Raw genomic sequence first — 12,105 nt, forward strand, 5'->3', positions numbered from 1 at the left:
TAAACACCTGGTAGAGGTCGTCAAAAGCTAGAAATCTCGTTGTTGAGGTCAATAAATCAAAAGCTCAAAGGTCAAGGTCACATCCATTATCAATTTTCATCTGATTGACTATCTCTATAAATAGGATATAAATTTGAAAAAACATGGGTGGACGGTGAATCCTCGGTCGACCCATGTGAGTATGACGATTAATTACATACTGTTTGAACCAAATTCAACCATGAGTACATATATTTCATTAATTATTATTAAAACATGACCACGTCTATTAATTACGAACTATTGGAATGTACCTTTAATCCATTTATACCTTTATAAGACCCTTTATACTACTTTACATCCTTTAGACTCCTTGACCCTATTTAGACCCTGAAAAATGCTTTTAGACCTCTTAGCATCCTAAAGCACTTACACCCTTTAGACCACATGACCCTTACACCTTTAGATCCATGAGATTATTTTGACTCCTGAGACCCCAACAACCACTGGAGAATTCACTTTATATATTTCAACCCCTATAGACCCTCTAAACCTTTACATCCCTTAAACAGACTCCTGTAGACACACATCACACAAATATATAGTTTTCTTGCAATATACAGACGATACCTTTTTCAGCAAGTGAGACATAAACTCCACCCACTCGGAGGGCGGGTACCCTGCTCGGGTAAACAGAATTTGCATATTGGGTCACTGAATTGATTCACCAATTAACACAGAAGACTATGGATTTTGAGGGCAAAAGCTCAAAAGGGTCAAATATCAAGGTCACATAACATAATCAATTTTCGTCCTCTTAACTTGAAATTTGAACAGGATTTGCATATTAGATAACAGACCCGGTTCACCAAAAATCTGAACGATCAATTTAACCTTTTTGGCATGTCAACAGTTTTCATGGAAACAATTTCATCCCATTATAATTAAATGGGACTTTTTGTGAAATTATTGTTGTCATCCCTCATTATTTTTCAAGATATCAAATTGAAACTTACGTAGCTTATATGTACGTATGTGTAGTATATGTGAGTAAAATGTGGTCAAAATTAGTCAAAGGTAAAGGTCTTAGTCATCCAAAACATGTAAATCACCGATTCGGCTGCAATTAGAAGGTGTATGAACCAAATTTGTTTTGCAAAACATTCGATCATGCAAAACACTTGAGGGGTCAAATTTTCAAAATTGCCAAATGTGGTTTCCATGGCAACTATTGTTTATTTGCATTTCGCAAGTATTGTGTTATGTACGACGTCTTTCTTTTTTATTGCTTTTACAATGATCAAAGGTTCATGAAGGAGCTTAAGCATACACCACATGCAGGGCAAAGACATTAGGAGACATCAAGTTACAGGCTATTAATAACCCACAATGGATAAATCAACACAGTCAATGTGATTTGAATCCAACAGCATATTGAGTCATGAGTTAAGATGAGAATGTTAAACTGATCAACCTAAAGGGTATTTTTCATTGCTCTGGATTGAAATAACTGCAGGCCAGGTGTGTTCATCATTTATCTCCAATCACGAAACAGGAAAACAGTGTGGTACTCATGATCCTGCCTCTTGATTGGACCAAAATAACCTACTGGTCAACTCATTCAGCCTCATGTAGTGTAGTCAATTTCATGGGCAAATTGTGCTGAACAAGGTAATGGCCATAATGTAAATGTGCCTAGCCAGAACAATCCTCCAAAGTCTCTCCTTCACTTGGCACACTCATTAGTAAATACGAAACAAAAGACTGTTAAGGTACTGATTAATCCTCTCTCCTTTCTCTTTGCTGCAGATCTACATCCAGACAGCCACCTTGACCATGTCCATGTCTTTGAGTGCCACTGTGGCGATCTGCCTGCTTTTCCTGCCGAAGGTTTACATTATTGTGTTTCACCCAGAACAAAACGTCATCAAACACAAGCGCAGCCTCAAAGGCTCTCAAGCCTCTCCGGCACCCAGCGATGCAGCGGCTAACGGCCCGACGGACAAGACCGGGCTAGCAGGTCGTTGACGCTGCAGGCTGCTGAGAATATCAACCGTGTCGCACACACCTTTTAAAGCATTGTCTCCTGTTCGAGCAACCAACTACGATAATAGGTGTACGAATTCATTCCACGTTATGACCGTAAATGGTTATAAACGGACCTCAGATGGTTGTACATCTATCTCAAAGCACTATAGGTCCACCTTTGGCACATCACTGTGTGGGATTTGTGGGCTATTCGGCTGGATCGTATTTGAAAAGTTAACTTTGGAAGTCCTTGTTAAAGCAACCTCGTCCTGTTCTTTGATCAGGCGTTGCTGCGGCAAGGATGGCACTTGATTTAGGTGGGGGGGGGGGATGGAACACAACACACTGACCCCATTATTTCTTCAATCAGCAACAAGGATCAGAGCCAACATGGAGAGAAAGTGTGGCCCTTCATCGAGGCCTGATAGCCAGAAAAGTCACCCCGGCAGATTTTATTTTAAACCTTACATTTGATTATAACATTTAAGAAAGAACGTGGTATGCTTGTGTACAAGAAGGGGCGTGGAGTACATACACTGAACCATTCTGCTACGAGCCCTGCCTCCCCCGCTTTGTGGGTATGGCCAAATCTTTGCATGCTACCTCGTGCATGACGGAATTGTGTAGGCATCAAGGTGTGTGAAACATTATTTATTGGTATGTTTAATTTACCATCATCCTTATTTATTTTCATTATTTATACCCACTCCATGTGCAATGTAAAGTTTGTATAGTGTTCCTCAAAACTTTAAATGCAGCAATTACTGTTGATAAAATAATTTTGAAAATTATGTCAATTGGCAACCCAAAGAGAGGTGACAATCAGACAATGGAAACGTTTTTGATAATACACCTCATACGTATGGAACGCGTGTACCGATTGCTTCGCGTACAACGCACAAGAAATGGCGCGCCGAGGGATGATCTGCTACTGTTTGTCACTTGCAATTTAGGATTTTCAAAATGACGAATGAATGCTAACGAAGCCTTTTGCGCATGCCCTGTGTGTTTTCAGACACTCGCTTCTTCTCGCACGGGCACTTTTAACCTGCCGTTGCTGGAGAGAAATCTGATTCAAAATAGTCTTTCAAACAGTTTTAAGCATTTCAATGAAAGAGTGGCCGATTCAAGATGGTTAACCATAATTGTTCTGTTCCTGGAAGCGAATCGGACTCGTGAGAAGATAGGAAATACAAGAAACATCCGTGGATGGGAGGTGTCGAGTTCCTTCCATTTTCTGTTTGTACAAGCGAGTGGCAGCGCACGTACACTTTTTATGAATAGATGCAAAAATCCAGTACAATTCCTCTTGTGGCCCCAGAACGAAACAATATATTGATAACCATCCCATCGGTGTTCAGAAGCACCCAAACCCGATACAGCGTTTTCCTCAGCGAAGTCTACCTGATAAATCTAGCTCCCATGTAAATATAGCTGGCACAAGCTGTGTGTATTTTCATGTTGCGAAGATGTCCATAGCTGAAGTTTTTTTACCATTATTGCAAAAGATTGTCTTTCCACTTGCAGAAATCCATTACATGAATCAAGACTGCCATGATCACAGGAGGCACTCCCACAAGGTTTAAAGTCCCTTCACTGGTGGCAATCCGCCAGGGGTTTGGGGAGTACACACCCGTCCACTTGGGCCTTGCACCAGCCCATATTGTTGGGCGTTTGTCGTAAGGGCAGCTGCCCGTCCCTTTGGCGAGCTGAGAAAGTTTGTTCTTTAACTATCGTTTCCTAGAGGCACACCCCTTCCTCCGAGGTACATTTCCAAGTATTTTTGGCTTCTTTTAAAAGCTTTGTGAGCTATTTTAGACAACAATCTTTATCTCGCATACACAAAATAACTTAGGTGCCCCGAACAGCACTCGCACACCTTTTGAATAACTGGGGGTTTGTAACTAAGCTTTGTCCCGTTTTGAATATGAGTAGTTGGGGGTTTTTGCGCAAACATAGCCGAGCATCTTAATGGTTAGTGTGGTGTGCTTAGGGTCCGATGATCCCGAGTTCAAATCCCCCTTGGCTGTTGACTCTGCCTGTCATCCTTCCGAGGTCGGTGCCAGCTTGCTGGTATCCTTCCGAGGTCGGTGCCAGCTTGCTGGTATCCTGTGTCAGAATGGTGACCTGTCCAGGATTGTGCCCAATAGCCAAGGAGTCCGCTTAGGCAGCACCAACGCTATGTACAGAGTATGGTCCCAATGGATGGATACCAAGCATTCTGGGGTGGATTACGTCATTTTGAAAGTCTCATATGCCATGTTGAATGCGATGTTTCCTGTTTTGGGACCCTCTTCTCGCTTCTACCATTGTTTTTCTTGCTGAACCAGGCTGGGTTCAGACTTGCAGCCATTTTGGAATACTATTTGTAGGTGTGACTGTTTTCAGCTACAAAGTGTTCCCACGTATGTTCAAATCGCTTTGGCTCGATGTTAACCCCTTTTGACTTTAACCGGACGATTTTGAAGCATTCATTCGGACAGCCAGTCCCGTTCACACCATGTTACCCCGACGGGTCATAGAAGTGACGATGCTGAGGTGCTCACCTTGCGCCAGTGTGGTTTGCTTGGTGTGTGCGCAGCACTCCATGACTCGCTCATGGACTTAACGCTCTCGAGTTCAATACAAACAATTTTAGATCTCTACTGCAGTTGCATTCACCTGTCATATGGGGACTGTTTACTATTGCTCCATGTGTCACGATCTGCAAAAATTTATCTCCAAAGAAGAGGTATATTTATGTGGAAAGATGTTTTGGAGATAGATGAATCACATCCTTTGTCCTTCCCACTCCTCCTTTTCCTGTCCTTCCCCCAAAACATCAAAAGCTTTGTCCCATTTGAATTGTCCCTTCACGCTTGGAATCGGTAAAGAGTGCCATTCTGAGGACAAGATTCAATGGTGATCCTGCTTCAAAGACCTCGCATATCTGCTGGAGGATCTGGTATGAGAATATGCCACATCAACACCAGATCTATGGGTGGATACGAGACAAAATAGTGGATTTTTCTGCCACCTCTCCCTGCTGCACATTATATTTTAGTATTCCCCCCCCCCCCACCAAAATGCATATGCAATATATCGAACAACCCACATGATTGCTGGCTGGTTATCACTTGGGGAAGGTTGATCGTTTTGGTGTTGACACTCCACCCCACCCTGCCCCCCACTCTAATCTGCACTTCATTAACAAAGACTTTTTGGGTAGACTCAACGGCAAAACAACAAACATACACAACCTCCAATTGCATACCTTTTTCCATCCACTTGAATCTTTTCGATTCCAGGAGCCCTGCTGAGACCATTGCAGTGAGTCCCTTTTATCAACTCGAAGTAACCATGGCACATGCATTGGAATACTAAATTATTTTGTCCAGTTACGAAAGGAGTGTTTGAATGAAATGTTTACATCCACCAATTAATAAGCCACCTTGTGTGAAGGAATATGACGTTTGGACCATTGCATGACACCTCCATCTGACTCACACAATCTATCAATGAATTAACTCAATGTATAGCCCAAACGTTCTTTGTTTTCTGATCGATAACCGATGGAACAGCTGGATTTGCATCCTTTTCCAAAGACCACGGTACAACACCCGTTACTAACATCACATCCAAACGGAACTTTTGATCCGATTCACCTCGATCAGTAAACTGCGGACTGAGCGAACAACAATAATGTTCAGATATTGCTTGGACTAAAACATGTCCTCAAAACAGCCACGTTGTACTTCACTTTATACTGCTGACCAAGATTAAATATACGTATATAACATATTTATGCAATTTTTTTCACTCTATCAGCACATCCACTCCTCTTGCCTTTCCTTTCACTCCAATTGCCAAAACTCCTTTCCCTGCATATGTAATAATTCAACATAGCTTCAATGTGCATTCTGGGGGAGGTACCGGGATGTAGTAACACCAAGCATGATGGATAAAACTTCCCTTCTATCCACGTAATCCTCCAACCAACATCAACTTATTAGTTAAGTTTAACAAGGAAGCTTTGCAAAATACAAAGTCAGCTGTTGCAACATCAGGTCGTATGCAACAGGGGTTTTCTGCTGAGACTCATTAACCCTGACTATGACCCAGCACATCTTGCCAACTCTAAACACGGTTTGAAATTGCACTCATTAAGCTTGTGTGGTATCTGCTTGATAATACCTACAGCGAAAGAGCATTTGCACAAGGATTTCAACCGGAACCCCCTCCCACACCAAGCTTCTCTCTTTAAGTTCGAATGTGGATCTGGGGACTGGTCTCAAACTCATGATTGTCACATACGATGAGCAATGAAGTGTTGCATGCAATTTCCGGAAAACGTTTAACTGGACCCGTTATCCACTTTGCTCCAGGACTGGATCTTAGTACTCTGTGTACGGTTTAATACTACGATGTCTCTCTTTTACAACATGCGAGCTACGGTAAAGGTACCATCAGCTTGGACGCATCCCATGTACTGGTCACGCAAGTCGTTTTCACCTCTCGAGCAAAGATTCCATAAACACCGACATGCGTGTGGTCGAACGGTATGTTCTTGCTTGTAACATTGTGCAAGCCTGCAAGGTGGCTTTTGTACCGAGATTGATCATAAATCATTTCATTTCTTTAAAGTCCCTGTTTTTCTTCCTTCTCGTAAAGTTTACAATCTCAAAACATACAAGGTGTCTTGCTAGTGAAGTGGGCAGTTTATTGATAAACTTTCATAATGATACAGGAAGATTATTGCACAAATTTATTTTTCAAATATGGCAAAACAAGAATGGCAGGAAGCAACAAGCACCCTCATGGATACACAAGCAATTACTCATACGATACGAGTACAGTGGATTCGGTCTCGCATATACACTGTATCCTCAGTGCGTTTACTCAAAAAAAGAAAAAAAAATTCAGGTTCCAAGTGCTGACGAGTCAAATCATCGCACTCGATTCACAATTGCTCAAGCGGAAGACAATAGCGGATAATTCCAGTAGGCTTTTCATATGTGCAGCAATTCCAACACTGCTGTAGCAGCTTGTTTGCGGGCAAGAGACGATTGTGCTTTTCTCTATCGGGGGGCATGGACATGTATAAGGCTTGAGCAGAGGACCTCGAACTGCATAGACGCTCAACCAAACTACATAACGACACGGTACGTGGTTCCGCATTGAGTAAAGGCGGCCCGAGCCACGAATTGTTACTCCAGGACTGGGATCCTTCCGCTGAGAGTGGGCAAGGCTCAAAGTGAGGACATTACAACCGCCGGGTTCCAACAGATAGGGTTAAGAACACAACGCAATCAAATCGATTCAACAAAAATTATTAATATATAAATATATATTCGAATAAAATTGTACAAACCCATATATCCACAACGCGTGCTGACGAGGTGTGATGAGTGTTTTCCTCCCTTTAAGAGCACGGAAAGCAATGAAGACATCCAGGCTTTCCACTGGTGAAAAGCCCTTGGTATACCCGAACACTCCTTGCAATGGAAATGGATTTTTTTTTTTAAGAGCTGTACAATTTATACAAAGTATATTGAAAAGAAAAAAAAATTCTCTTTGAACAGTGAAACCGGGAATGTTAATACAAGAATCGCATACTAGTATTGCTGGTGAAGGCTTGTGCTGACCTGCGCCGGCGGACAGGTAGTAAAATGGATGAAATCGAATCGCCATGGTAAACGAGGAGAAGCTCGTGGTTTGAGTGTTAACCCTTCGTCAAAGCAAATTAGAGTCAATGCCCGAAACATCCACAGTGGTTAGCATACCTCGATCAAGGTCCTGTTGATTCATCTATGGTTAACATGAGAGTTCAACATTGAGTATTTTCCACTAAAGATAGACGAAAAATTGATTTTTTTAAAAATGCGATTCTCTGGAACGAGGGGGGGGAGGGGGGAAGAACAAGACAAATGGACTCTTCAAACAGTGTTGGCACCACTTGTAGGATGGGGCTAAGGCAGTTGGTGAACCCCCTGGGGTTCAGAGTCACTTTACCATTCGAAACCACGTCGACTAAAATGATGCGCAAAACACCAAGACCGCATTTGCATCCCTTTGTGCTCGCACGTCCCACGCTTACAACTGCTGTCGCGGGGAATTGTAGCACCGCACAACAGCTCTGTTAATTTGAGGACATCGTGGGGGAAGAGCTTTGGATTCTTTGCATATGATGTCAAAGGTACTGCACACCATTTTGGAAATGGCAGTTGCAAACAAGGTGTGCCAAGTAAGCCGCTATATATGCACCGGCCCAAGTATACAAAATGCTCATTGTGGGGAACAAACTCACATCGAGCCTTTTGTAAATAATGAAGTAAACCAGGTGACGAGGAGGTAGAATTCAACAGAGATGATGAGGATAAAGAACAAGAACAAAATCAGGTCAAAGGAAAACATGGTGAAGATGGCCGATTACAAACATGGGAACCGATTGTGCCGCTGCCTGGGTTAGGGAAAGTTGATCACGTGCTATTTTTCAATCCCCAGCCGTGCAGATTCAGTCATACGGCTCAGCGAAAGTGAGAATCGATAAAAACTTGGAAACCCAAACAAGCCGAGATCGATGCGAGACAAGTGGAAAATTTGAGATGCAACATTTAATCATTTGTTCATCGTTAGATATTGGTCCAAACATTTAAAAAATAAAAACAAGCCAAACGATGCCCCTACAAAACAAGGCACGGTTTCTGCGGTCGCTACTGTGTGAGGATCGACCACACCCAGAAAAATGCTCAACACACTGTCACTGCATGTATAATGGATACAAGCCTGGTCGATTCAAGCCGGACACCGATTCAAATCCACCCAACATTGCATGCACGGATTATGCGGCATCATTCTGTGCAAATCATGCCAAGAGCTAGTGATGCAACCTGGACAGCGTTCAAGTTGACATGCTTTCAATGTTGGCCTTCTTTAGACCATCGCTTGCATAATCAGCATATCACATTCATTATGTAATTTATAAAATATATTTGTTTGCTGACCAATCATAAATAGAACTGCATAATTAGGTACATATTCAAAAAGCCAAGAGCAACATTGTGGGATACGTGGAGGTCACAATGGGTGCCCTTACAAACCAGTATTGTTGTGTACCCTCGTGTCACAATGGTTACCCTGATGTCACGATGGGTGTCACAGTGAGCACCACGACAGTTCACAATTTGCACCTGGAAGAGTATTTCATTGCCCCAAGTTCGATTGACGAGCCCCAAGTGCATATTTGTTCTTATATTTTGGCCAAACTATTCAAATAAAAAAAATAAAACACACAAACAATTGCTGAGGCATTGCCTGGTACCGGAATTAACCCTGAGATAGTATCGATCGCCACAAACATGACGAGGCTCTAAAGCACTGTTCTTCATGGAGTGGCTGGGGGGCCACTGGCGGCCTCTGACGTGCAGCCGATGATACACAACTGTAGAAACACTCCATCCTAATCCACCATAAATGCTATCAAATTGACACAATGGTTTCGAATGAGTGTTCCAAAGCGAAGCATAAAAGTAACATGACCACTACATCAGTAGTATACAAACAATTATGCTTGCAGCCCAGTTCGCCAAAACGGAGAAGAGTATGTGGGGGCACGGCCTAATAGCAGCATTACGGAGTCGTGCAGGCGCGGTGTGGTGGCTCTCACACTGATGTCTTATCAGCAAAAGTGGCCCCCTTTGAAAATCACTGCTCTAAAGGCTCATGTTCTTTGAGACAAACACATTTCCAGGTAAAAGATGAACACAAATCCAATTGGATTTGTTTAAGGCCATAATTCTGGACCAAAACATTCCTGGCCAGATGTGCTTGCAAAAATGCAAGACCAATTTCTTCCTATCGAAACAGCCTCAAAGCTACATACAGATCATAACTGGACAGCAAACCAAAAAAGAAAACAGTCTGCTTCTGCACTAAAATGAAAAGACAACAACTAGTCACTTCTACACTCCATTCATGCTCAATGAGGGTCAAAATTATTGAGTGCTCAGAATGAAGTCAAAGTGTGTCACATTTAATCGTTAAAAAGTCTGTCCAAACAGATTCAACACACACACGCACGCACACGCACACACACACGCACACAACGCACGCACGCACACACGCACGCACACACACACGCGCACGCACGCACACACATGTTGTGCTAATGTTGAAATTGCACACTCCCTTTCAAAGAGGAAATGGTACCGACAACTTCCACTACAGTGCAAAGCGCAATATTATAATAATAGTAATAATAATAATAATAACAGTAATAATAGCGGACAAAACCAGCCTTAAGCAGTGAAATTCACCAAGATGTTGATTGCCGCCCCCCCCCCCCCCGCCCCCTCTTTTTTGGAATCTCGTGCAACACGGCTGGCCAAATCAGCGAGTGTAATTTCCTAAACCAGGCTTCAGCTTAAATAGGATCTGCACGTGCAGCGACACCCCGCGGACTCCAATGGAAGTAGAAAGGTGTGACTCGGTATCCAGGGCTTCGCTTGCAAGGAGGGGAGGGAAAAGAAATAAAACAATAGCTGGAGAGAGGTACAAAGGACTTCTGTGTCTGTGCACCAAATCTTCAAGTACACCATCTCCTCGACCAGCATGAGCAAAAGCTTGTCTAGTTGTGCAAGGACAGGCCTCAGCTCATAGCAACTCTATAAAGGAGGTCAGAGTTGAGAGGATACAAAGCAAGCAGAGATCGAGTTGAAAGCTCTTGCTTCACTCCGTCAGCTTCCCGCACCATCCAAATTCCCTTGAAAATTCCCAAACGCATGACAGGAAGATTGGTTGGAAATGGTAGGTCAGATGATGCAGCCGAGCTGCAGTTTAAGGTGTCATAAAAGAAAACCACTCTTGGAAAACTCAAAATAAACCAACCATTGCTTTTAACTGCCGCATGTACACTGGCTGCAGAGGTAAAGCGTAGTGTCTGTCTGTAGCCACTCGTACACACTGCATCCAAACACACGTGTACGTACATACATGTCAGCGTGCCTACTATAAACTGTTAACCCAAAAGAGAGTGGCAGACAAATCAACAATTGCATGAGTCTCGTTAATCATTCGTGAAACAAAAGGAAAACGACTGGTGGCTAATAATAATAATAACAACAACAACTAGAACGGCACTCATCGAGTGTACATTCTCGCCTCGTGTTCATTCTCAACTAAAATACCATAATTAACTGAACACGCTCCTATTATGGCTCATATACCCGTATCATCCATGTACCCTATTATGTCACATAGTTGATTGATATGGGCTATGAACGTCGTAAATTTAATTCTTCACTCACATCGGGTCATAAATCAGATATATGAAGTGTCAGATTTTTTGGAAAAAGGATTACAATTCCACTTATTATTGTTGAAACACCACTTCACCGATGACATCATCGTTATCACCCTATATACCCCACGGGGAGTTGACGACATTTGGCAAGTTTGAATTTTTACATTCTGTATGTCACCGATACACGTTTTGTAACTGCATCTGCATCTGGACCTAAACCAAAATCGAATCAACTTGTTCTTGTCACCTACCCAACTCATCCACCAAGTTTCATCATAATCTGTCAATAACTACTTGAACTATCATGCTTTTTATCGTCTTTTGCCCAATATCTCAATTTTGAAGAATCACTTTTTTTTTTAATTAAAAATGATTATATCCAGATCTGGATCTTCACCAAAATTGAATCAATTAGTTCTGATCACACAGCTAACCTGTCCAGTAAGTTTTGTCCGAATCCGTCCTTTACTTTTTTGAGTTATCCTGCTCACAGACAGATAGTCAGACAAACAGGGGTGAAAACATAACCTCCGTCCACCTTCAGTGGCAGACGTAATAATAACAATAGGTCCACAGGACTTGCAGCATATTCGGGCCCTGGCCGAATGTTGTAACGCAAATTTGGTAACATTCTGACTGGTGGGTCTGGAGAGGAAGATTTTTGAAGGAATTTACTAAGTCCACCAATTTGACCACCTACTTAAAGTCATGTGATCGGAACAAGCTTTGCAATCCCCGTTACCAGTCTAGAGAGGAACCTTGCTGCCAAATTTCAGCCGGATCGGCCCAGTCGGTTAGGTCGGAGAAGTTGAAATAGG

General features: G+C 42.6%; 2 protein-coding genes across 6 annotated transcripts in view; one reads left to right on the plus strand and one right to left on the minus strand.

Moving 5' to 3' along the window:
• Positions 1-6,608, plus strand: part of LOC147014748 (metabotropic glutamate receptor 6-like) — an 817,753-nt gene extending 811,145 nt beyond the window's left edge. The window contains exon 16 of the mRNA XM_085852974.1: positions 1,789-6,608. Within this exon, the coding sequence (XP_085709100.1) occupies positions 1,789-2,007 (219 nt within the window). The 3' untranslated portion in view covers positions 2,008-6,608. The remainder of the gene's footprint in view (positions 1-1,788) is intronic.
• A 3,599-nt stretch (positions 6,609-10,207) lies between these two features.
• The window catches only part of EDEM1 (ER degradation enhancing alpha-mannosidase like protein 1), a 106,537-nt gene continuing 104,639 nt past the window's right edge, over positions 10,208-12,105 (minus strand). For 4 of the 5 annotated variants that reach the window (XM_085852976.1, XM_085852979.1, XM_085852978.1 and 1 more), the window contains 2 exons: positions 10,873-10,947; positions 10,208-10,649 (listed from right to left, as the gene is read on the minus strand). In XM_085852976.1, the coding sequence (XP_085709102.1) occupies positions 10,404-10,649; positions 10,873-10,947 (321 nt within the window). In that variant the 3' untranslated portion in view covers positions 10,208-10,403. Of the gene's footprint in view, positions 10,748-10,872; positions 10,948-12,105 lie in introns of all 5 variants that reach the window. The other variant, XM_085852977.1, reaches the window with a different exon arrangement.

Source organism: Eptatretus burgeri, chromosome 13 (genome assembly GCF_056783735.1).
Source record: "Eptatretus burgeri isolate ZD-2024b chromosome 13, Ebu_testis_v1, whole genome shotgun sequence".
Classification (NCBI taxonomy): domain Eukaryota; kingdom Metazoa; phylum Chordata; class Myxini; order Myxiniformes; family Myxinidae; genus Eptatretus; species Eptatretus burgeri.